Source organism: Cheilinus undulatus, linkage group 14 (assembly GCF_018320785.1).
Source record: "Cheilinus undulatus linkage group 14, ASM1832078v1, whole genome shotgun sequence".
NCBI classification, from domain to species: domain Eukaryota; kingdom Metazoa; phylum Chordata; class Actinopteri; order Labriformes; family Labridae; genus Cheilinus; species Cheilinus undulatus.
This window is the reverse complement of record NC_054878.1, coordinates 11,113,521-11,141,376: the sequence shown is the minus strand read 5'-3', so window position 1 is coordinate 11,141,376 and position 27,856 is coordinate 11,113,521. Positions and strand designations below refer to the sequence as shown.

Sequence of the window (27,856 nt, the reverse complement as noted above, 5' to 3'; positions counted from 1 at the left end):
ATGACACTGATTACATCTCGCTTTTTGGCTGACCTCTAGGGTCAGAGAAGCCAGGGTCAGCCCTACACATGGTTCTGACCCATGTGGTCAGCCATATACTAACCTAGTCTTGTTTCTACATTTCTAAGAGAACATAGAGACAGTTCACCCACTTACAACTGCATTTATTCAAGTTTCTCACAAAAAATGAATTTCTTTTTCTAGTATTAACATTTTAATACATCCTGATGCTTTATTTCCCTTACCAAACACTCCTTTGACGGACATCACCTGGCCTAAAACAAATCCTAACTAGCTTTTAGCCCACTGGTTTCAACACAGATTTATACATTGAATTAATATTTTTAAATAATGTCACTCAAAACAAAGTCAGTAGGGATTTCACAGGACTGCTAGATAACTAATCCGCAGCAGTAGCAATAGCAGCAGATGAAGTGACAAAGTTGTTTAAAAGCCAAAAGTCAAACAGTAAGTGTATTTCAGTTTAATTTCATTCACAGTGCTGAATTACTCGCTCCTTATTGACCGATAGCTCAAATATGTAATTACACCACACACAGTGCTCCTCTCAGCTGAGTATTTACCACAGATGATTGGTGGATTATCAATGATAAGCATCAAGTCCAATCAACTGATCACATATTTTAAAAAAAAAATATGTCTGGACATCTGTAACTGAAACCTATTTTCGATCAAACTGGACAATACCTCTTCCATCCAAAAGTTTCAGACACAAAAGGTAACCATGTGAACATAAGCTCTTTGATACTTGACGTTTTCATATGTGTGCGACAGACAGAAAGCCTTGTTCCCTCACAGATCACTGGGCTGTGAAGAGACACATGGTGCTGATCAATAATAAAACATACAAAAGCTGCAACTAACAGGAAATACCACACCAACGCACACAAATACTAACAATACACAGTGCTCTACAGTAGGAAGACCCCACACCACAGATGTTAACTGTCAGAGCACCACGTCTTCTTTCATGATTCAGTTTGCCGTCCAGATCCTTTCTCTCTATATAATCACAACCAATACCCTCTCTCTATCTCCCCCTCTCCAGTTTTTATCAAAAATCCCCTCTCTATATATAACACACACACAGAACTTCCACACACACTAACACAGTTCTTTCATGGCGGACAGATGTGATGCTCGGCAGCACAAAGCCATGCTGAGTCTGCCTATTGAAACGTTTGTCAGGCCCCCTCTGGGAGGCCACGCAGATCACTGACCACTGAATAAATGAACGCACACACACACACACACACACACACACACACACACACACACACATTTCCTTTGCATCTGACTCGAACACACGCTGCCTCTCACGGGACCCAGCTGAAGGGGACAGAAGGTTGACCTCAGGGTTGTCCCCTCTTCATTTCTTTCAGTTGAGCTCTTTTCAACTTCATCAGTGTCAACAGGATTGCAAATATTAATTTTGAATGGGCCGGTATTGTGGCGAGGTCAGTGACTTCAGGAGCAGGGGGAAAAGGCAAACATTAGGTGGGCTTAAATGCACAACTTTGACCTTATTCTCAATAAATTAGCTGTACAAAATCCTTACATGATGACAGTTTATATCATGAGACTAGAGATGCACTATTATTGGCATATCAGTATCTGCAAATATTACCTTGGAAAGTTATTCATCACTATTGGCTTTATCGGAGGTAAATATAGGCTGTATATATCTATTTCAGCTGAGGTCTTTTAATGTTCATCCTGATTCTTATCATTTGTGTGTTGTAAGGACTAAGGCCTGCTCCTTTGTTCATCCATAAACTTTTAAGTTTGTTTTAAAGACCGCTTTAGGTCTGAACTTCATCTACATATAGGTATCAATTTCAGTATCTTCTAGAAAGAATTTGTCATCATTGGCATGTCTGATATCAGCATAAATCCAATATCAAGTATCCCTCTATCAGAATATAAAAAATGTGAACAGCTTTTATACTTTCTTTCTACAAAACTAATGTCTGACTTAATAATGTAATAGTTTCCTCTATTCAAGGCTGCCTGCATGATCAATAAGGAGTAGGTTTTTCTAATAAAACATGGAAAGGAGACAGTGAATGCTATAAATGAAGACAAAATACGTGACAGGAACGGAACATGCTGTAGGGAACATTAGGGCTGCACAATTCTTGCAAAAATGTGAATCATGATGTTTCACACTGAGAACTAAGGTCCTGATTCTCATATGATTCCTATTTTTGTCAACAAAACAACAATGTATTGCTCTTATTTAGGGCTGTCAGCATTAATGCATTAATTGTGATTAATTACAGTCTATTGTTAATAATTAACTCAAGATTACTTACATGCTTTATTACCCCTTTAGCACACATTGTTCAAACCATGTCAGAGTCTCCCTGCAGCCACAGTGAAATAAAACAAAGGTCTGTGTCCATACATAGCTGGCTTTTTAGTGCTGGCAGCACCAACCACCTCATTCTCAGAGCACTTCTCATCTGTGTTCCTTGTTGATACATTACATAAAATTAATCCTGCTTTCCTCAGAATCTGTAACATTTTTTCTAGAAATAGCTTTATGTGCTTTGTATTTCTGTATTTCAGGAAAATATTACACATAAGACATACAGACAATGTAAAGAAATCCTGTCCTGACACAGGCAGCAGCTGCAGACCTGAAAACTACCCTCGAAAAAAGACAAAAAAGGATTAGTCAGATTGGTTTATCTTTCGCTACTGTTAGAGGTCCTGCACCTTCTTGACTCTGATTAGCAAGTGAGGGAGAAGTGGCATTGATGAGTGCAGCTATGTTCCAAAAGTCAAACAGTTTTTAACAGAGAGTACTCTTAGCGCCGTGATGAAAATAGCTGACACTGAAGACGTTTATCTGCCCGGGGTGCTGGATACTCAGAATGCTAGACTACATTGGTTTTGATTGCACTGCCAGCACTAAAGAAGCCAATCCTAAGACAATCACTGCTCCATAATGTCTCATTTCACCTTAGAAACGTCCTGGACAGCTCAGCGGACAGGTCAAAAGTCATCTGGACTTCAAATTTCAAACATTTACCTCTTTAATGTTCTTCTGTTAACTTTTAACAAGATCTGTTTTCCTTGGATGAGTTCATGACATAATCTTTGATCAACTTGAATTGCCTCATTTTCTTTCAAAATAAAAGCAGGTCTGCACACAAAAAGGCAGTTAAGACAGTACAGAAATCTAAAATGAAAAAAAAAAAAAAAAACTTTTATGTGAAATTTTAAAGCACAACAAAAAGGAATAATCAAGATTACCTACACAAATTCTGAGATTTATTGTTATAAAAAATGTAATTTGGCAGTTTGACTCTGAAATAAAACATGCTCTGTCTCAGGTGTTTATAGTAGAGTGCTGGACTTAAACTCAAAAGTCTCTTATAAACACATTTTCTCTCTTCCTTCTTCATTTTCAGATCACTTGAAGTACACATCTTAAGTGCCGAGAGCGCTACTCAACCTGTGGCTTCTTGTGACTTGCTGTGGCGCTTGTAAGACTGACTTGAGAAAAAAAAACACAAAGAGAAACACTGACAGCAGAAATGATTCATTCTTAGTCATATAAATCAATTTGTTTTGCAGACTGCTGTGTTCAGTCTACATTAACTGCAGACCTTCTATCTGTACACTATCCCCATCGCACCCATATACATGAGAGCGAGCATAAGGGACTAGTCCACTCTCTATTAGGTTCAACAATTGATTTCTGATGTCTCTTATTAAAGCAGAAGCTTTTCATGCCCTTGCTTCAATAAATTCCTGCAGCTGCTCCTTTTCAGTGCTTTCCTGGATTTTTAGTTTACAATAATAGTTGTGTTATTATAAACAAGCTTGATGCAATAACAGATTAAACACTGATAATCAAGACTACAATACAAGTTATCTGGATGTCTTAAAGCTACAGAATGAGGCAGTGTGGTAGTAGCTATGAGGGGGGAGGTACAGGTGTAAGTGTGCCTGTACTTTTGTAATGACTTAAACAGAGTGCTGCAAATGAGAAAAACAGAGAAAGGAGGTTATTTTAGTTGTATCATAGGATAACAGGCTAGTCTATGACCTGATTAATTAATCAAACCAGGATACAGCAACAGGGATAGTTGTAAGGCAAATAAGTGAGAACATGACTGCAGCACGAATGCAGGAGTCTGAATTGAGATTGTGACTTTTTAGAGATTAATCATGTAGCTCTAGGGACCATGTTAGTTAAATATGCCTGAGAAACAAATGGAATATGAGTAAGCCCTCTAAAGGGTTGGGGAGAATCGTGGTGCAGAGAGATGGCAAAGACAGAGAGATACTCCTAGATTCTACAACAGGGACATGTCAACATTTCCTTCTTTTCTTTAAGGCTTGCAAAACAAATGCATGATTCAGCCTCATTCAGGGAGACCCTGAACTACTGTTCTTTAACTAAGTAGGGACATCATGACCTTCAACTTCATTAGTGCTACTTTGATGCATTTAAAGTTATTTTTTTCTTTATAGTAATGTCACTGCATTTTAAAGAAGACATTTATAAGTCTGTGATAAATGTGTATGATGATCTTTACTTCCATATTTTTGTTCAGCAAATCATAAATGCTCAATAAGTCGAAATTTTATCATTAATGCAACATGAGCTGTTGCGGTGAATATACTGTATTTCAAAAGTCTGAATTGACTGCAAAAGATAATAACTTTATGGTAAAAACTTTATAGTTTAAGCAAACAAGCACTGCTGTCTCCCTCTCCTTGTGCACATTTGACACACTCTCAACCATTTTCACACAGTTCCATCAGCGATCAGCTACCCTCAGAGCACAGTCGTTACAAATGAAGTGTGGAAAAGGCTGATTTATTTTGTGTTCATGAGAAACGTTGCAAACAGCTTTAGTTCAAGCTGATGCAGAGCCATTTAGTATTAGTTTGTCATGCTTCATATCAATAGATCATCAAGGACAGCACTGGCCATCATAGTCTTTTCTTATAGTACACATTTAGTTGAAACAGACTTTAAAGTTCAAATAATGAGGTTATGATTGGAGGATTTAAATGTTTGTTACTCATAATTAACCCCATGGAAGCTCACTAATTTTGTCTGGAATAACTGCAGCATTTTTTTCATATTGCAGTATATCTAGTAGAAAGAACAGCTATCACAAACTCACTTTTTTCCGATATCTTTGGGCACCATTTGCCACTCAACTGCACTAAGATAGCAAAGTTAGCCTAATTTACCAAATAGGAGCTTAAAGAAAGAATTTAAATGCCTCCACAAGTGGACAGTTTACATAATCATAAAGTGACAGCAGTCAGTGGCACACCTCAGATCAAGCCAAAATCTCAAGGCACACCATCTTCATATCAAAGTAATATCACCTTTTTAACATTCTCAACAGTATCTTAAGTTGATCTAAAGTTGTAGTTATAAGGCATGGTTGTTCAAATTCCCACTGCAATGCTAGACAGGCCTTACTAAATCATTTGGGAGCAAATGAATTGCACAACTACACACTAAAATGTATGTTTTTCAGTTACATCAGCTTGATTTGCAGTTGTTGATTGAAGCAATCTGCTGGAGCAAATCCAAAACTTGTTGAACCCGTTAGTCAATTACACACCGAATTATCCAAAATATGTACTCAAGAAATAAAAATGCACAGTAGGAAAATAATAGAAAAATAATGGAAATATTTCCTGAATGTACAGTCACTATAATCATGCTTGGCTGTAGGAGTGGGAAATTAATCAAAATTTAGATTAAATCACATTATGGCCTGCTGTAATTTTCAAATCGAAGAAGGTGTAACACTTCTCGTGCAAAAAAAAGTGCAAAAAATGCTATACCACGAGTGTCCACTTAAGGCTGGCTGCAGGAACATCGGAAGTCCCGTCTGGACACATGTTAAACAGCCGGTTTTGACACTAGAAATAAACTGGTTCACAGCCTGGTTCAAAACACCAAACGTGTCTCATTAGCTTGTGTCTTATTGTGCTCCCACTGTACGGGGGGTGAATTTTTGCACCACGATCATTTGGCTGATATTTAGGATGAAAGCTGATTGGCGTGCCTCATTTGATTAACAGATTGCTCGGCAGGCAGAGGCTCCGTTTCTGTCAACTGGAACGCTAGCTAGCAGGCTGACAGGAAGTCGTGCTTAGTGAGCTGGCTGTCAGGTTGATCCAAAGGCCGTTTGAGACTGCCATTTCAATATGGAAGCCTCCACGGATTGGCTTCAAGAGCCGTTTTTGTCCGCCTATTGTAAGCAAACGACTGATGTCACACAGGGTTTGTCCAATTCTTTCTACAGTCTATGGTTTCTATTCAAAGTTTTGGAGTTTATAAAGTTTGAAAGTTGCACACCAGGTCGAGGAGACGAGTTGGAGCGTAACAGAAAGAAAGACAGCGAATTGTAGCGAGAATACTTATAATGCTGGGAGGAATAGAGGAATATTCACTCTCTGCCATGACTTTCAGTCATCCGGTGAGACCATGGGTGAGACTGTCAGTGCATCTGTTTGGACCGGCAGGCAATGCTTCCGGCATGACAGTCCACACGTAGTGAAGCCAATGCTGTGCCTCACCGTGTCTCCACCCCACCAGGGAAGGAGTAATCGGCGAATTAGATTTTAGGACTGATCTGGATCACTGTCTGGATCCAGGAATGTTTTTAAAGGATTCTTCACTATTGGGAGATAGGGCTAATGGCGGAGGTCTGCGCTATCTGAGTGCTTTTCTAGTTGTAGGAATACATTTTTAAAAAATCCTACTTTCCTCATTTTTGTAGGTGTTTTCATCTACGAGTCAAAATAATCACAATTTGGTATTTACAATTGTCCATCTACTGTATAGGTCTTAATATTGAACAATTTGTTGCTTGTGTTTGTTGAAAAATACATAAGATGAGGAACTTAAAAAATAATCACCTATCAAATCACAACTGCAATACTGGGGGAAAAAATTGCAATTTGCCCGCATCGTTGAGCCCTACTTGGTTGTATAAATTCTCACAGCACACCTAGACCTGCCTCGAGGCAGGTCTGACTCATTGGTTTCCAAATCTGGGGCTGGCATCAGGACCCCCAAGAGGGGCCACCTAAGATCTCTCTGTTTATTAAAAGGTTATTTGATAAGAAAGCATGTGTAGACCCTTTTCATCAAGTTTTACAAATGAAACAATTAAAATCAACTTTGAGGTAGGAAGGAGCTCTGAGGAAAAAGCTTGAGAACTATTTTTCTAGCTGTAATTTAGGGAGAAAAGGGACCCAAGTTCTATTTGATTGCACTGAAACCATGAAAGGAAATGAGAAAGGCCAAGTGACTGTGGTCTGACAAACCTCTGTTACTGATATCGTAATTTTCCTGTAAGAGGTTTTACTACTTTTCTGAAATGAAATGAAAAAAAAAACAAATACAGATAGCACTTGTTAAAGTGGAACCCTTCTGCTTTGTCTCATTCTTAAAGTTTCTTTTACTCAGACAGGTGGTAGAGGGTCATGTTAATGTCAGGGTTCTCTTATAACTTCTGGTTTATGTTGTATTTCTAATGACTTGCGAATGGGAAAGTGGCTTCACAGGAACTGAAAAGCATTAGTACAATAGAGTAAAAGCAAAGAAGCCATTGCATTAAAGCATGGTCACAAAAGCCCATTTATACAGAGCTCAACAGCATGTTTTCAGAAGTAAAAACCTCATTCATTTTCTCCACTGTAGATCTGACTATTAGCCATAACGTCACTACCATCCAAGGGAGACTTCTCAAAGCCTCCTCAGTCTGATATGATGATATGCACCTGTGGAACACCTTGTTTATATGCAGTCTTTGACTAATGGAACCGATAACTGCAAAGGAAATGTTTACTGCCCCTGTGAGCTTCATCTATATAACTGCTAAATATACTGTAAAGAAAGCAATATGAACAGTATGATAAAGATTAATGTAGAAAGATTCATTTCTTGAGTCCTGTTGTCACAATGGATTGTGGGGTGTGTAGTTCCTTCACTTACAAGAACAAGTTTGCACAGTCTTGTTGCTTTCACCATTTTCAGTGGTTTTACAGTCACAAGTATTCAGGCAGCTGGTTAGCTGGGTTCTATGATCTAAAGTTGTGATCTTAAATGTCAATAGAAGATTTTAAGGGCCAAAAACATCCAGGTTGAAAAAGTGGGCGGCCCCTTTAACCTAGATTCCCACAGTGTGGCCTTAATGTGTTTGATGTGACTGAAGATGAGCCATTATTAGAGAGGGTTGTTTTCTGGTTTTGTAGATGTTAATGTCTTTAAATGACAGGGCTCATGTGTAGTTAACTAATCCAGTCATGAGAGGAGGAAACTTGGATAGACCGATCTACAAATACACAATATCATCAAGATAAACTCACACCCCAACGCACGTGACCCACACAATCATCAGACGGGACCTGCCAGAAGTGCACGCCCTCCTCAGGGGACCAGCCTGGCTGTCTCCACCCTTACACAAGGCTAACAAATCTCCCACGACTGTGTGTGTCTAAGTGTGACACAGGCCAAAGGAGGAGTCAGGGGAGGCTCCATGGGGGGAGGTGACAGCACCACATCCCCACCCATACACCTCCCAAACCCCGTCATTACTGTCCCAACGCTTCCACCAGGAGACTTAAAGAGAAACACTTCAGTCACCTCCTTCTTGTCCCTTTTTCCCTTCACTTCATTTCTCCGTCTGCTGCCACCACCAACCCCCACCCACAGCCCCCAGATAACACCATGCAATTAGTGGCTCCCCACTCTCCTCTCATTCACTCTCTCTCCTTATTTATACATTTATATCTACATCTCTCTGTCGCTGCTCTCAGTACGTCTCCTTCCGTCCATCTTCCCAGTTCAATGAGAGAGACAACAGACACACCCAAAACATTATCCCACCAAGCAGCCCTGGATTATCCTTCCCTCTTTTTGACCCCCCTTGTTTCCTATTCATTCCTCATACTCCTCTTGCTCCATGTTCAAAATGGCTGTGATGAACCCCCAGCAAAAACAGCACTGTAATTGTGTTAACATGCCGATGTGACCACTTCCTGTCGAGCAGGGCCTAACTTCCTGCTCCCAAGGGCATCCTCTATATGTTGACATGTTATAATGGAATTAATTTTACAGAAATAAAGAGTTTTAAGAGCACTGTGTAAAGTCTACTTTAGGGCACACTGCTTTACATCATCTATCTATAAAATATTAATCAAATGTAGAAATATGTGTGGAAATCCTTGTTAAAATCAGCAGATTAAACCCTAAAATGTTAGATGACATGACAAATTATGATGCATTTCAGCGTTAAACATAAAGTAGCATGATGTGTCCGAATGCAACCTCAAGAAAGAGAAATGTGGGTTTTCTTAAGAAACTTGAATAATGGCAGTGTTTGGAGCTGAAATTTGTTTCATCAGCAAAATAAAATAATTGCATCAGTTGCATAGTACAGCTGATTTAATGTTCTGAGCATTGTTGCCCTTTATTGATTAGACTATTTGCATCGTTTAGCCTGCTGAACAGGTCTAACATTTTTTCAGCCTGTTAATAATCGTGATGATGAATTCACATTAATGAACACAATGCGTGATGAACTGTGATGAATGATTCATCGCCTTGCACAACTCACTTGTCCATAGTGCAGCATACTTGTTGCATTGCTCCTTGGGAGGTTTTTATACTGCTATGTTGACCATAGTAAAAGCATTCTGCTGACTCACTAAGGATGACTTGTGCTTCTTTTATCAGGTTACTCTTCACCTAAAGCTGGGCGTACACTGTGCGAATTTCAGTCGGACTCAGAGTCATACGTGTCGCTTTGAACATGTGCCGACTTTCAGATCAAGCACCATTTGTCTAGCAATATACAGTGGGATACAATGGCCGACCACGACCTGACTATGGCCAGACCAGCTGCTCCCGAGTGGTCAGATGACATGTTAGATATTTTGTTCGTATGGCTCAAGATGCTTCCAAGGGGAGAGCAGAGCCCCAAGCAGAATCACCAACTTTGAGGCATTTTTCTTTTGTAATCTGTCAGAAAACAGCCTAAATCACCATCAAAACTTCACAACTCATTTCTGAGTTTATAGATTTTTGTCACAGTCTTTCTTGACTTCACTCATGCAGTTTGAGTACTAAGGCTGTATACAACCATCAGACCGTATCGTGTGAGCACATTAAACATGCGAGATGGCCATGCATCATAAGTGACTTAGTCACAGAGTATGGGCTGACAATCCAACACAGCTGTTGAAGTTGGGTGGAAATCACAGTGTATGCCCGGCTTTATAAGAGGTCTCATTTCCCTACAAAGATAAATAGACTGGCCAAGCGCTAACCCCAAAATATGACTTGCATCAGTATGGGTATCAGTGATCATTGCAAAAAGCTGGCAACAGTGTGAAATGACAGACCAATATCAAGAAATGAATGAGCCTTTATAGGCTTTTAGTTCCTCTCCTTTAGGTCTCTCTGTATCTCAGTATTCTGACTTTGACTGAAAGAACTAACATGGTGAAGTTGGGCAAGTTAGAACACTACATTAACATCCATCAAAGTGCCTTTGAGAATATTTTCCTCCTAACATTCCAGGAACTTTCACATGCATGTGATTTGGAAAACAAAATGTTCATTGCAATATGATTTGACTGCAATCCTGTAACTTGTAATGACATGTTGTATCAGCACTATGAATTAAGCAAGGGATTCAAATACCTCCTCTATCATTGTTGCTGCCCTTCAGAGCACCAGAATCCTTCCTCTCACACAAACTTATTAACATCAAACTTCAAATAACTGTTCAAAAGTGCTAAAATAACACCAAAGAACACAAATAAATACATTCTATGATTAGTCTGGGCTATTGACTAGCTTCAGGGATAAGCGAAGACAAACATAAGCACACACGAACGCTCTCTACTGCTTTCATTTATTTTCATTAAGCTGCAGTGGCTCCCCAAAGCTGGAAAACTGCCCATGCGGCAGGAAAAATCTAAATATGCTGAACATCCATCATCAGAATTTTTTGCTCAGTCTGTTCCTCTGAAATATAATTACAGACACATTCTGCCTGCTCCTCACCTGTGGACGTAGTGTAGCTGGTGAACGGAGTCGATAGCCAGCACCATTTCAGCCAGGTAGAACTTGGCCATCTCCTCTGGCAGACGGTCCTCAAACTTACTAAGCAGAGTCAGCAGATCCCCACCCACGTAGTAGTCCATGACCAGGTACTAAAGAGGCAAAGAAACAGGCAGAGAGAATGGAGATTAATGATGATGACAGGTAATGGCAAAGAAGTAGTTCAGACAATGCATTATCAGTGATTAACGATGCATTCTGGGCATTCAGATACCAAAGGATTGTGCTTTGATTTACTGATAAACACCAGTAATACACTGATGTTAAGATACATAAAACTTTCGATTCTGATCTCACTGCTTCTGAGTGCATCGATGTTAGGAGCACATTTGCATACCCTGCACAAGGATTGTTACTGACGTTATGGGTTGTGAAATGACTTCATGGTGGTTGGTTTCTCTTATCTTTATAGCCTTTTATCTTTTTCCCTTCCTGTATTTTATCTTTTTTTATCATAGTAATTTATTATCATCACCATTATTATCTTTAAGCAGATAATGTTCAATATGGGTAAAGTGCAATATATTTTTTGTGGCCCTTCTCTGGTGTTTGTTACTCCGTGAATAAATGAATTGTGTGTTTAAATGTGGATTATCGTTGTTTTGCTTCTTTGTTCATATTTGTTGCTGTGGAGGCAGCTGTAAAAGTGCGGCATTTTGAGCCTAAGACAAAATTCCCTAAGGAGACAAAAAACTGTATCAGATCACATTGCATGATATCAAATCATGTCATGTTGTGTTATATCGTATCGTAATCATTTTGCATAGATGCACCAGTTTAACATAGATATTAGCAGATATAAGCCCTGTTTACAAATATTGGCCATCAGCCAAATTATGTGGCATGAACAAATATCAGTCATCAGTGTTTATCTGTTGTGAACAATCAATTTAATGCTTGCATCTGTTATTTAAATTTGTTGAATAAGATGAGATTTTTTTACAGGGTAGCGAAAGTGACCTGTGGGCTAAACTCTGATCTGTTTTCATGGTCAAATGTTTGAAAAAAATACTGATATTCTAGGAGAGTGCTTCCCAAAGTGTGGGCCATGTGGGCAGAGGTACTCTAGGTGGGCTGTGGGAGGTCATTTACTAAAACTAAAAACAGTGTAAAGTACATGAAAAAGAAACAAACTTTTTAAATAATGTTTTAGATTACCATTAAATATCTGAATATTTTAAGTCTCAAAAGTAACAAAAACATCTTCATGTCACCTTTTGTCATGTTTTTTGTCTGATGTTTGGAACCAGTGTCACGGTTCAACCAGAACTGGATTAGCTAGTGGCATTTCATTAAGCCTTTGTCTATACAATTCGCTTGCCAATTTTAAGGATTTTTTACAGCCTCTGGAGACATCAACACTACTAAAACAGTGTTTTAGTAGCCACAATCTACATTTACTGATAAGAATATCAGAACAGAAGATTAAAGAGACAATGCAGGTGCCTGATCAAAACAAAATAAATGGCAGTCGCTGACATTTTGCTGTACTTTGTGACTCGACAAACACTTTTTCTGAAAGTAAAGCATTAGACCTCAAATTAGGCCAAAACAAACTGAAGTTTGGGAAAAGCTGTTCTAGTAATATTTCTCTAAAATGGGCATATGAAAAAAAGAAACATTGATATTAGCATCATTGACAGTTAAATTGTTGTTTGAAACATCAATACTGGTATTGATCCTAATTTTTACAATCACTAGCCAACATAGCGTATCATACCTGAATACATCTTCATGGATGACCTGATATCATAATTCACTTGCCACTTCCACAAACAAAAGCCTATACATAATTTCCTCGGCTTTTGTAACCTGGCTCGTTATCCCTGTATGCTCAGTGCAGGGAAGCACTGAACATGCTTCTAAGCATGTAAAAACTGGATGCAACATTTATGTGTTTATAACTTAAAGACTGGATAAGATGCTATTGCGCTTATACCTTTAACACCTGACGCAATGTCTGTTTATTTTGGGTGATTTTGTTGCTTTTAAGACACATTATTGATGCACTACAATACAACTGTTAAAATACATGCTGCAGATGGAACAAAACATTTTTGGTTTTATCCCTTTTTGCCTCCACAGAGCAAAGTTCCTGAATGAAAAGTTTTTAAGTTGAGCAGTAACAAAGACAGTGGCCGTTGGTTGATATGGGGGCCTTTAACAGAAGTATTTTACATGTTGTGGACAACAATAGCGACATTCCAGATTCTTATGGGACTGCTGACCTGCTGGCCGACGCTCAGTTGATGAGGGACATGTTTGAAGAGGAGGATGTTGATGATTTTGACTTAATCAATTAATGATTTTAGAGATGTTAAATTTTAAGGGCAAAGGCAGTTATTTAAAGTTAGATCCAAGAGTTGAACCTTTCAAATATGTTCTATGTCATATCTCTATCTGCTACAGAGGATGAGAAATAAAGACAGTAAATGTTAATATGTAAACGTTAAAAATGTAATGTACCATTTGTCCAAAAAAAAAAAAAAAAAAAAAAAAAAAAACTGGGTTTTTTGAGGTTTTCAAACAACTTTTAAGGTTGTTTTTTGAGGTAGCATGAAGGAAACAGTGATATATTATTTAGTGAATAAATTCTATGCAGTATTGGCAAAGTTAAAATCAGTTTAAGACAACAAGTTATCAGGAAGTCCTGATGTGTCATTCACAGATGAGCCGGCTATGAGCTGTCTCCGAGTCGCCCTTTGTTCTCCATTTTTGTTAATGTTTTAAGACATAAAAAGCTGAAAGGGTGCCAATAAAAAAGCCATTTAGAAACGGAAAGATCGGCTTTTGATACTGAGCTAAACCGAATAATCCAGGTCTCTTAAAGAGCTAATATTCCAACCACTCTGAGTATGGCTGGACGTACATAAAGAACTCTATGCTTTCTGTTTATTAGCAGAGTATCCCAGATGACATCAGCTGACATGGCGGTGTTTAACACATGCCAGTACATTTCCAAAAGCAATCCGCTGCAGATGATGGATTCCAGTCCACCTCTGTGTGCAGTCTGAGTTATCAGACATCATATTGTTTTCAGCATGCATTTAGATGTGTTCACACAAAGCATTAAGGATTTCCACTTGGTATCTGAATGCCAAAACTGGATATAAATCTCTGCTGATGCATTGCATAAAAAGAGTAAAAGGTGGAGAGTAAATAACTAAATTTAGACAAAAACAAATACAGTTGAACCAGTGAACTGATTCATGAAGAAAAAATAAATAAAGTCAAACAAGAGAGTAACAAATCTGCTGCCCTCCTTCACCTCACCCTCCTCTCCCTTTTTTTCTCACAGTATCTTTACTACAGAGGGGCACTAAGGCTTTGAATTTTGAGGGTTTTCCTAAAAATAGATGTCTGGTCAGGCAGCGGTGTATATTTTTAAAGCTTGGGGAGTGTCCAGAGTAAAGCATTTGTTGTGAGAATGTGGGAAATGGAATGACAAGCAGTCCTGGCATTTGAACTCCGGGTCACACAGAGAGGACAGACCGTCAGGATGGAGAGAGAGAGAGCGATCGCCTCCAGCAGCCAATGAAAGTGGGGAAGTGCCTGGCCAACAACCAGTCAGAAAGCTCTAAAGTCATTCTTTTGGTTGTTTTATATAAATGTTTTCTGGTGGTGTTAACTGCTGTTGCCCAGTTTCCTTCAATTCTAAGTCATATTGTGTTTTGTGGTAAGAAGTGAATGTGCTGTTCAGCGGCTGGCAGGTCACCAACCATCATGCAGAGCTGGTGCTGTTTTCTATAAATGAACTAGCCAGTGAAATGGTGAGAATGGCAGGTGGAGCTTCACAGTAGAAGGCTGTGGTTGTTTTTGTGGAAAGTACCACAGTTTGAGCGTGCTGAAAGGAATTAAAGCAAGGTGGGGCGATACTCCAAAGGGAATCAGATAAGTAAAGGTTAAAAGTGGCCTGTGAAAGGTCACTGTAAAAAAATGGAAGAAGAATTTCACAGGATACACGTGATGTAGTTAAAGTACAATAACTGGCACATAAGTCTGCATATATTAAACGAGAAGAAAGAGACTGCTATGTTACCAGATTATTGTCGTCTTGGAAGGCATAGTGCAGGGTGGTGATCCACTGGCAGTCCCCATTTACCAACACATCCCGCTCCTCCCGAAAACACGCCGTCTAAAGAGAGATGACATAAAAGAAAATAAAAATAATGTTAATACTTTTTGTTGTTCATGTTGGATCTTATTCAGTGACTGTGTGTGCATGAATTCACATTAACTTAGGTTACTTTCGCAAGTCGATCCTTTGCAGTAACCTGGTTTCTTAAACAAAATGCAATGAGGATGGGTCATGTGCTCAGGTACTTGAATAATCAAGTAGCAGAGCACTCATGGTGGACGCCTTACTAGGGTAGTACATGGGTAGTATAGGTTACAATAGTGTAACTGATCTCTCTAGATCCATCTAACTGAAAATACTTGGTCAGAAGACGTACGAAAATAATAATTTGGGTGCATTTGCACTGCAAGGTAAGTAACAGTAACAACAACTGCTGTACGGCAGCTCTCAAGGGACACATTGCTCGAACAGTATTTAACAAACAGCAGTGTTATGCATGTACCCTAACAGTCATGAGCAGGAAAAGTGATTTCTGAAATTGCTTTGACAGAAAGATGGTGATAAAGTGGACATCACATAAATACTACCTCACTCTTTAACCACATGAGTGTAGACAACAGGCAGCCTCATATCACATCTTTACGAGTCCTCTTAGTACACTGATAGGAAAATATGCTTCAATATATGTTTTTTGGAAGGAAAAGGCATCTAGGAGCTGTTGGCATTTGTCAAGCTGGTTATAAAGCCACAATCCAACTAACAACATCTACAGGAGTTGAAAAAAATGCATGAGGAAAGAGCAGCAGAATTGAGTGCTGATTTACAACTTGTTGATTAACTGGCTGTTAACACAGACTCATAGACAGATTCTCCATGGAGTCATATGTTACTGTTGGCGACTTTGTCCCAGAGTAGCGTAAAGCTGTGAATTTCAGTTTTTTTTTTCTTTTCTGGTAAACAGTGAGGTATCTGGGGGACCGTAATACTTTTTAAAGAGAAGACAGAAGTGTTGTGCTTCTTGGGAATAGCCCGATGAAGTGGACTGCTCATACTATGGTGCTCTGTGTGGATGTATATTTTTGTATACTGTATATCTGCAATGATTGGGTCTATCTAATAAACCCTGTTTACATAAAACTGCTTGTAATTTCATTCAGAGCTAGGATTTGAAGTGTGGGCCACCAGCACATCCATATCTGACACATTATGTTCTAAAGAAAAAATATTACTAGCAAATATTGAGTATTCTTTGATACATGAATACAAATACTCAAGCAAAAACATTACTGTGAATTCTCATTTTGATAATATATATAAGAACTCCTTGCTTTAAATAAGTCTGAACAGAGAATATTACAGATTTTTTACCAGAGGGTGGTCTACAGTACAGTGAACTAGAATCTAACAGGCAAGTGAAACCAACGGATAAAGGCCCGTGGCTTAGTTTGGTAATCTAATGTGTTTGCTCTAAAAGGTACGTTCAAAAGTAATTCAATTAGATTTGGCAGAGTGAAACATAAATTTTAAAATGTATGAGATCTTTAACCATTACACTGTTAAACGGTACTTAAAAGAGAAAAAAAGCTTTTTATAAGCCAAAAAGTCTTGTTGACAAGAATATTTTGCCTCTTATCACGCGTCAATCATCTCTCAGTCCATTGTTTTGACCATCAAGACAGCAGAATTCCTCAGGCTATGTCTTACATAATCAGGGACTTGAAATATGTCGACCTTGGGTCAAAAACATCTGCCCTGCAGTGAAAAGGTATTTGCCCCCTTCCTGATGTTTCAAAGATAACCTGAGTAAATACAAAAAAAGCAGTTTTTAGATGATGATTTCATTTATTAAGTGGAAATAGCTATCCAAACCTATCTGACCCATGTGAAAAAGAAACTGTCCCCCAAATCTAATAACTGGATGTGCCACCCTTGGTGGCGACAACTGCAAGAAAGCATTTGTGATAACTGTCAAAAAGTCTTTCACAGCCCTCTCTTCTGTTTTAATTCAGCCACATTGGAGGGTATTTGTGCAAGTTTAAGGTCATGCCCCAGCATCTCAATCAGATTTAAGTCCAGACTTTGACTAGTCCACTCCAAAACCTCCATTTTGTTGTTTTAAGCCATTTAGAGGTAGACTTGCTCATGTGTTTCAGATCATAGTTCTGCTGCATTCGTGTGTCTGAGCTTGAGATCACAAGCTGATGGCCAGACATTCTCCTTCAGGATTTTTCAGTAGAGAGCAGAATTCATGGTTCCATCAATTAAAGCAGGAACACTCCCATGATGTCATTTTTGCCCAGTGTCTTTCTTATTGTTGAATCATGAACACTTACCTTAACTGAGTCAAGTGAGTCCTGTAGGTCTTCAGATGTTGTTTTGAGTTCTTTGGTGACCTCCTGGATGAATTGCCAATGTGTTCATGGAGTAATTTTGGTAGACAGGCGACTCCTGGGAAGGTTCACCACTAATCCAAGTTTTCTCCATTTGTGGATAATGGCTCTCACTGTGGTTCACTGGAGTTCTAAAGCCCTAGAAATGGCTTTGTAACCCTTTCTGGGTTGCTAGATGTCAATCAATTTGTTTCTTATCTGCTCTTGAAATTTTTTAGATTGCAGCATGATGTGCTGCTTTTTGAGATCTTCAGTCTACTTCACTTTTTCAGACGGGTTAGATTTGGAAGGCTTTCTCTGAATAAATCAAGTCCTTGTTTAAAAACTGTTTTTTTTGTTTTGTTTTGTTTTTTTACTCCGGTTATCTTTGTCTGATATTAAAATTTGTTTGGTGATCAGAAACATCAAAGTGTGACATATTCCAAAAAAGGAAGGGGCAAATTGTTTATTTTCAAGTTTGTATGCATTAACAAATGATCATTATTTATTTACCCTTACTGTCCCCACTAATCATATCTACTTTTGGCAAACACCTAGGGGGAAACACTGCACTGACACTAAAAAAAAACAGTTTTTAAAGAATTCAGGTTACCACGTTTTCTTGTTTCTGATCCTCTGCTTTAACAAAAACCCAGTAACCAGGTGTCTTAGATGCATGTAACTGTACTGATAAAATGTAGTTTTTTAAAAGCTATATTAGTGGATGTCTTGTTGGTAAAAACAAAAAGGGTGTTCAAATAAGATCTCTAGTCCTTAGCTGTTGATTTAAGCGTTTAAAATATTTGTGCAGTTATTGATGACCTCTTTCTGCAGCCACAGATGTATGCTTAGTGTGCACTGTCTGCAGTACATCTGCTGCACTACACTGTTTCCCATGTCTAGGCATTTGCACATGCAGCAGGGACTAGTTTTGGCCTGTGACGTATGAGGCATGAAGACTGAAGACCCAGGGGACCGACAGGAATGTCAGACTGTCAGGAAGAGGTCACTAAAAAAACGTGCAGCTTGTGCAGCTCAAGCAGAAACATGTTCTGCAAGCATTTATCAATAAAGGCAGTGCTAGGATGAATGTGGATAAACAGATCTGCGGTTCCTCTTACATATGGACACCTTTAAAAACACATCTTTGAATCTCTATGATAGATTTCTCTTATACTGCTGCAATAATCTGCTTCTAGAGGCAGAATTTATGGCAAATTATGTGACGCTTACCTCGGCTCGCTTCAGCATCTCCCATTTGTTAAGGATCTTCATGGCAAATACCTTGTCAGTGTTTCTAACTTTTACCACAGCAACCTGCAAAAAAAAGCAAAAAGTGGGTTAGACAGATGTTTGAGTCATCGGTTTGACAGCTACACCAGTGAAATAATGTGAAGCATGTATAAACCATAAAGGAACAGGAAAGTGATTTTATATCTTATCACTTCAGCAGCAGGAAAAGGAAACAGGATAATTCATGTCCCTTTCAATTTCATAGGATCACTAATAACAGACAGACAAATTCCAAAGGCTTCTTCAGTTTTCATGATACACTGCAGTCGAGGGCAAAAAGACCATCTCCATGCAACTGCCATGGGGTTCAAAGTGCCAATTTTTAACTGAGTTGTACCAGAGAGTAAATCAGAAGCTAAACAAGAGAGATGCTGTCACACAAAGTACGGGGGAGAGGTAAAGTTAATGAAAACAAAGATAAAAATGGCTGACAAGATTAAAGGAAGGAAAATCTGAGGACAGGACGAGAGGAGGGAAAGCAGCCGAGGGGAAGGGAAGATCACAGGCAGGAAGTGACTACAGATACTCAAGATCTGCTGACCTAACAGGACAACAGATGTGCTCCACCTGGATACACACTTACCCGCTATAAACACACAAACATATACATACACACAAACACACACAAAAATGACACACTTAAGTGTGATTTATGCTTCCTCTGTGCAGGATCTACCGGTGAAAAAAACACGAAATCGACAGGCATGGCTGTGTCCAGTGATCTGTGAATGGACACAAATTAAAAGTAAAGACATATTTGTGAAGATGTGATACTTGAAATGAAACTGGAAAAAGGGGGATAGGTCTTCCAATGAGGTCTTTCATAATACTAAATAAATCAAGACAAATCTGTTTCTCATTAAACTATCATAACTTTTCATACAGCTGCTCCAAAATGTTTCAAACAATGTTATCTCTATTTTTTGTGACAATATTCTTGATTTGATCTATTTTCCTAAAAATAGAGCTCTCAACTCAGTTGTGCATTCAACAGACTCCTGATAACAAAATTTCCCTACCCTTTAAACCAACTATTCGCAACCAGGGCTTTGCCAAAGATCTGAGGATGATTCACAAGGCTTACTTGAAGTTTTATACAAAAGTCTTTTAATAACAAGTGTGTCTAGGCCTATTCAATCAAATAAAGCAATAACCAATTCTATTAACTTTTGTCAGCAATGAATCAGTAAGTTACTTGTGGGTCTAGGGGTCACCAGCTTTTTTTTTTTTTTTTTCTTTTTAAGACAAGTAAGGGAGGCTCCAGGGAAAAGGTTAATCATCTCTTTTTAACACTCAACACATTGACAGTCACAATTAAGTAGAGCAATGGTTGAATAATGTGACATAACAGATTACTGTTGCATTTATCCCTGGCATTGAATATATTTCACATCCATTTGGAGAGCACCCTCCAAATGGATGTGCAGTACTGTGCAGAACTTTAAAAATTGAAGCTGCAGTAAGGCATAGATGTGGCAAGTAAGCTGCTGGAGGACACCACTGGGCAGAAAGGACCAACCCTGGTAGTGCCCCGGATGTCCTTGCATATCACTAGGGGCATGGGAAAACCATCTTGAAAATGAAGTCCACACCTTTAGGGCAACATTAGAGGTGGATGTGGAGAGAAAGAATGGCCCAAAGCACTGTCTGGGTGGGTAGTAGGGTTTCCACGAGACCCTGGTGGTGCTGTGCATGTCCCATGGCACAAAAACTGCTGGCGATCTCTGGGCGTATTATCAAGAATAAAAAGGCCCAGACATAAGAGATGCTGTTGAGCTTGATCTTGACTGTGTAGTGACACAAATATGTGTCAACTGGTGTCTAGCTTGACTCTGGCCACCCCCCACCCCAGCCCCAGAATGGTACCCTAGATGCTTAAAACCTATGCATATGACTGTAGTCTGGGAAGAGCAGAATCACATCAATCTAGAAGGGTGGACTGTCTGTCACATGCATTATGAGTAATTCAGAGCAACAAAACATATAATGTCTTAATGTCGATATGCGATTCTTGTCGTTTTTGTAGGAAATTTTGCACATTGAAGGTATTCTCTAGAATGTCAGAGATGCATTTCAGTCAAATAAGGCAGCAAAGAGAACAATTACAGCCAAGCATAGTGGCATAGCTACTGCCTCCGTTTCCTCAAATGATGCTAATTGGTCCAGTCGTTCTCTGACCGTAAACATAAGTATCAGCTTGAAGCTTTGCAAGATGGATCAGCCTGATGGCATGGAATAGGATGGTGAAAGTGCTACTTTCCTTGTCCCTGTATACAAGCACAAGATGAAAATTGATTTACTGTCAAAAGTATACAACTGTCCAAACATTTTAGCTGGCAGGTAAATGTTCCATTGTTGATAACCTACAAAAGCTTCCACTTCTTTCTGTAGTATCTGTTAGGTCTGATTTAAACAGCTCTGTGCACTTTCTTTAATTCAAAGAAAAATCACTCGGAATTTTTTTTTAAATGAAAAGAAATCCTTTCCTGGCATTAGCAGCAGCTGTAAACCAGGTATTATTACCCTCAAAAATAAAACTCAGGTCACTTTTTTCAGCCATTGCTAAAAGGGTTCTGCAGTTAACAAAACTGATATCAAAAGTCCTGCTTTTCTTGATTTTGATTGGTCGTGAGAGAGAAGAGACATTGTTACAAAAATTGATCCCTCTTCAACTGAAAGGCTGACACTGAGCAAATTCTAGCACTCATGATGCTAAAGGCTGAAAACACTGGACAAATAATGTGCTGGAAAAGATCCCTACCAGTCACAGGTCCTTTTAAGATGTGATAGTCCAAGTTGGAGATTTGATTTTGTACAGTATCTGTAGGGCCAACACTTTGATTACTTCATGCTAAATTAGTCAGATTATGAAACTGTCTTACTTTATCAAAAGAACTACAATTTTTTTTAGCTTATCTTATTTTAATGACATAGTTGCTGTTTCTGTTGATGTATTGTGACTACTTAACACGACAAAAACATTATTCCTCAAAAAATGTGAAAATCATAATTGATCAAGTGTCAAAGGGAAAAAATACTTTTGAAAAAGCTAAATCCACAGCTCTTGCCTTTAATGATCATTGATTATGAATCCACACCCACACATTTAAAACACAGTCATCATCAGGCACCACCTCTACTGACGCGAGTACATTTTTAGTTTAGTAAAACTTCAAACTGGCTGGTTCAACTTTGTTCACACCCTAGATAATAACGCCCAGCAGCAGCTAAACTGTATTAATGCTGTTGAAAAATGTAATCCTGGAGATGTAAACAGCTGCTACAACATCACTTGGCTTTTCACCCTCTCCTTTTTTGTTTCCCATACCCTCTTGTACTGTCTCAACAACATAACAACTGCCAACTTTCCCCTCCCTGATAATTGCTGAACAGTACCATGTCAAGCTTCCTTGGCTCTGCCTTCACATTTTGCCAAAAAAGGAGCTGCACGAGCTGCTGTGACAAACCGCTGCAAGCTGACAGCCAGAGCCCATGCTCAAGGACGCTTATATCCTGGCTGATTTATTCTAACCTTTTCTATATTGTTGAAATGTTCTGTTCATCTTAAAAGCATTTTAAATATGGGCTGTTGATATTTTAATGTATCACAGATATGGACTGAAAGAAAAGGGAAAAAATACATCAAGTAAACAGACAGAAGGGGATTTGAAAGTGCATTGGATAGACACAGTCTGGACACAGACTGAAGAAATGTGAAACAAACACAGGCATCCCATGCAACAGAGGGGTCTGTAGTCTATTAAATGAGCCAGGGAATGCTGCTAATGCAATACAATGATAACATTCCTGCAGTGTTTGGATTTCCCCTAGTGATCCCTCAGCAGAGGAGAGGAGGACAAGGAGGAGGACGAGGAGGAGGACGAGGACAGCGTGCAGTTTTTGGCCACCACTGGCTGTTTTCCTTGTTTCTTCATCTCTATTCCCCTCGTTTCCTTCCTTCTTCTCTTCCTGCCAGTCAAGCTGAGCGTCTACGACATAACTAAGGAAAGAGCAGTGTTTACTTCACTGTCAATGGCTGTGGTCATGGGGATTTTTTTATCCTTGTGCCACAGCTAAAGGGATTTGTTACTAGAGAGTTATTATCTAAAACCAGCTTCATATTCAGTTGATTTTATCTGGCATGTGAAGTTTTGCTTATTTTCTGTAACTTATGACATCAGGATCATATAACACAGTGGACTGCCCAAAATGCGCCAGATTTTTTTTTCTTGTAAAAAAAAAAAAAAACTTTTTCAAAAGCTACAATGGCTAAGTTTGTTGCATAATAATCTTTTCAGCACAGGACATCTCATTGTACCATGTGCAATGATAATAAAGGCTTCTAATTTTGGTGAGGCTATGTCAGTCAGTAGAGCTGGCCGTTTCTCCACCAGAAAGTCGGGGGTTTAACGTCCAACCCCTGCTGCCACATGTTGATGTTTTTGGCTAACTGGCGAGGTCACATGGGTCTGTATGTGACTGTCTGCCTGAGAGAATGACTACACTTTCAGAGCCATACAGAGCCGAGTTGCGCTATGGGCAGGTTTTAGTTCTACTCAAAGCCAAATGGACCACGTGTCTGTATGACATAAAGAATAAAAACACTAGACGCTTGTCATGATGTGAAAGATGTGTTCACTCTTCTGCTGATCTGCTTCAGCATGAAATTGTGAGAGTTGCGGGGAAATGGGTTAGTTGTAGTGTGAGTGGTTGTACATAGTGATTAGCTTGGACTTAGCCACAGCAGCAGTTTTGTCAGAACTGGACAACATGTCTTTATTAAAACAAGGGCAGAAAGCAAAACTGAAAGCTTTTCGTGGCAAAAAAGATGTCGTTTTTTTTTGCGCTCTTCTCCCAGTCTGCTTCGGCACAGGTTTTGGATCGTTATGGGTGGTGTTTGCTGTTGAATCCACTGGCTGCTGCCACAACAGCTGTTCTCTAGGATGTAGCTGTAGAACAGCTTTGGTTTAATTGGAAATGGACCACATTTCTTTTAAAAACAAGAGCAAAGAGCTACACTGAAAGCTTGTCTTGGCAGAGAAGATGCTTATGCACGTCTCCCAACTGGCCTTGGCATCAATTTTAATTACCGAGAAGCTCTGCCATTAACAATCTACAGCAGCGGTAGCCTGCCAGTTCATGAATAGTGCATGTGCAGAACAATCATTTTGTCTTGTCTCTCTGGTTGGCCTGTCATAAATGTGACAGTCGGTCAGTCAGGTCAGTTAAATTTATCATTTTTTAATATAAATCCAGGCCTGGATCACCAGTCAAACACTATATCTTAACTGTAATGCAGCCAAAGGTAGCCACTGCAGCTCCAGTTAATAGGTGTTCTCATAATGATCTACCACCCTGAATTAAACAAGCACAGTGAGCAGGTAGCACTGATAGCATCTCATAGGAGCAACACGTCTGGCAGGGTTTTCAGTAGATAATGGAGAAAATTTGAATGTAGGTTGTGTCCACTTAAATATGGGTTAACATTTAAGTGGAGCAGGGATTAAACTGATCCTCGCTGGCAAACTTCAGAATGATTTGATTGTCAGTGATTTGTTGAATGCATGTTTTCATGCTGAATGTGCACATTGCATTGATTGCAATGCAGAGATGATGAGAAGTGAGCCAGCACACATCCTTACTATCTCTGCTCAGAGTCGCATGCAAATCAGCGACTGCTGACATGACACGGAAACCAAACATCAATGGACAGGGTGGATGCAACATCATCATGTCCTAAAAGTTATAAACTCCTGAGTCGTTATGGTCAACACTGCAAATAAACTTCTGCTGCAGAGTCCAGACTAAAGTCAGCAAGCATTGGGGAGACTAGTGCAGCAGTGTTGCATATTCATTCATCAGCAGCGAGCAACAAGCAGATGCAGGAGCCCAACATCAGCAATACTCGGCAAACCAACTTCACATTGTTTACCTGTAGATGCTGTGATGCTATGTTAAATAAACTGTAAAATTTTTACAGTTTCATGAGTGTTTTACTAGTTAATTAAACGTGATATAAATGTGCATTCAACTGGAATTGAAAAGAGTTGTCTATGAACGATCCTGATTAAACTAGTGTAGCTGATCTTTGTATTAAACAGAAATTTTACAGTGTTAAAATCGTTTAAACGACCTACAAAAGTGGCACACAGACCAACTATCAAACAACCAGAACAATAATGTCTAACACTGACTGATGGCCCATGACTCAACAACATCTAAGGTGATGACATACATCTTAACAGAGCTACTCATACAAGTAGAATTCAGGCAACTGGGAGTGTTCTCAGAGGTCAGAGGTCACTAGTCCATTCATCAGACAAGCCTAAAAACATCACACACCTCAGCCATTTCTCTGCTCACTGCTGACAATGGGAGGATGGAATCAAAACATCCTGCATTCAATCTCTCTCGCCTTCCTCCTGGACTCTCAGGCATTTTGTCTTTACTTTGTTTTCCTGTGTCGGTGCACCTGGGCCTGTTAATATCAGTGTCCATCTATGAAACTATTTCTCAGTCAGAGGTCCACCTCTGTTTTCTTTTAAGTCTCAAAAACAGACAACAAAAAATTTTTACTCTCACAAGTTTCCACGTAGCCTTTCCAAAAGACACATTCTGTGTTTAGCTAGTCTGTCCTCAGGTCAGATGGCTGTTATAAAGATTCATCCAAATGGAACAAAGTAAGACTTCCTGACTTTTTGACGCCAAAAGCCGTTTTAAAACTGGCCTTTGAGCTTGGTGGTTTGCAACACCTCTGAGGTACTTTAAGGTAACAGCACAAACAAACCTGAAACTGAAGACTGCAAAACTGTGGCTGAGAATTTCTACATTTTATGAGGCATTTTTCAGTCAGTGCCATAGGGGCTAGTCACAACACCTTCTTATATTTACACGTAATCTTTTGTTACTAAGAAAAAGAAAGAAGCAAAACAAATGGTGATTAAATGATGCTTTTTTCACATTTGAATCATCTCAACAATCACTTAAAACCCATCGAAATTTCGCAGTGTCTTCACCTTAAGCCTCCTACAAGCGTTTTCTGTTTTTCTTCCTTCCGTTCCTTTTTTCTTCCCCTTTCAGTGTGCTCGGTAAGACTTTCGGCATCAAACTTTGAGTAAAGTTGTTATGCCTCCCGCCGACAGTCAAGTTGGGACTAAATAAAATTGCCTCTGGGTTGCCTTATCTCTCTGTATCTCTGTGCTGCCAGAAGCAGACACGCATCAGGTAAAGACAAAAAGCATCAGTGTAGGAAAACCTGCATACAGGAGCAGTCCAATGGCAATGGTAGTATAAGAGAGAAGGTTTGCCAGGCAGAGCTGAGAGGCCAGGCCACAGGAAAAAATGTGTCTTCTGCAGCATTTGACAAAGTTTGACAAGTTTTTTACATGACTAATTTGAGTTGTGCACATAATTAGACCTTCAACCTATCTGCTCTGAATTAATAAGGATAAAAAGCTTTATTTCTTTGTTTCCAGCTTCATTTTCATCAATTCCACCCCCTTTTGTTTTATGCATTACTCCAACAGTGCCTTTTCTTGTAAGCATTACATTGTTGAAAATCAGACAGACAGACATAAATAGATATTTTTCTTTTACTATCATAAAATTTTCAATTTAGTTGTATCATTTAAGCCAGTGGGAATCCAAAATTATTCAAGTATTATTACCTTTAACAACTATAATAGCGTTTATTTTCCATCTTGTTCTATATTCACACTTTCTTCTATATACAGGTGATTAGGTGCAAAACAATCTTGTTATTCCAGTGATTACTGATTTAAGCCTGATTAAGATATTTAATTAATAGTTAGGAGAAGGTGACGTGACACGCCACTGATAGACAGTGTTTGGGAAAGGGCAGAGCCTTTGAAAAAAACACTTGGAGGTTGATTGGATGAACGTTCTCTCTGTCACATCTTTACGGGCAAATCAGAGCAACAAAACACATGAAGTCGTAGCTGCTACCAAGGTGCGTGTGTGCTGCTACTGAGGAATAAACTCCATATAGAACAGCATAACGCGAACTATGGCGACTATAGACATGTCAGTACATGACTTTTGTCGTTTTTGAATAGAAAACAACTCAATGCTGTTCGTTGTTCTTTTGTAACGAAAAAATGTCATCAAGTTCTGATAAAACTGGCGCTTTAGCAGCATCCACACTAATCTCTTCCACCACAACTGCACCGGCTTCTTGTTCCTGTTTGCTTTAGCTGTTAGCTGTTACTTTAGGACAGCATATCGAGGTTTAAATAGTCAATAATGCTTCATAAACCTTCTTATGTGAATTTTTAAGATCACTGAGATTACCAGAGGGGGAGCTATGAGGAATCTGTCATGTGAAGTGAAGATTTTCTCTCTCTCTCTGTTTCATATAAACCTGAATGACCAATCCATTGGTTGCTGTGTGGGTGTAATTTTAGTTGACGTCATTTTTCTTTAGTTGACTACAGGCCTAGTTATCATTCATATATGTGTTGAGTTGTGTAAATTATATGACACATCTATTGACAGATTGAAAAAAAAACTCTAACACCAAGCAACCCTGGGGTTTTAATCTCCTGCTGCTGCAGCTAAATGTCAGTGTGTCCTTGAGCAAGGAACTTTTGCTCTCACTGCTTGGCATGTGAATCAGTATTACAGGGATTTGGTAACACTAATGGCAACTTTACAGGGCAGCTTCCTCTATCAGTGCATGCCAAGTGTACTTTGAGGAGTCAGATGGACTAGACTGGTTAGAAAAGCACAGTAGCTCAAGTACATTTAGCATTTACTAATACCCATCCAGTAGGCTTAATGGTGCAAAAATGTTTAATGTAATGCTATAAGTATCACGGCATTAACACAGCTACATCATGTAACTGATGTACATCATTGAATTACTATCTTTAATTACCAGGACCAACACCAAAGTTTGGGGGGCTTTATCATTACTGCTTTGAGTGGAGAAAACTGAGAGCTATTCCACCG

The 27,856-nt window shown here is 39.1% G+C and overlaps 1 protein-coding gene across 7 annotated transcripts in view; it reads right to left on the bottom strand.

The window, feature by feature from the left end:
* cdc42bpab (CDC42 binding protein kinase alpha (DMPK-like) b) overlaps window positions 1-27,856 on the bottom strand; it is a 141,359-nt gene that overhangs the window by 60,018 nt on the left and 53,485 nt on the right. For all 7 annotated transcript variants that reach the window (XM_041806057.1, XM_041806060.1, XM_041806058.1 and 4 more), the window contains exons 3-5: window positions 18,827-18,910; window positions 15,186-15,281; window positions 11,090-11,238 (exon numbers count right to left, since the gene is read on the bottom strand). In XM_041806057.1, the coding sequence (XP_041661991.1) occupies window positions 11,090-11,238; window positions 15,186-15,281; window positions 18,827-18,910 (329 nt within the window). The remainder of the gene's footprint in view (window positions 1-11,089; window positions 11,239-15,185; window positions 15,282-18,826; window positions 18,911-27,856) is intronic.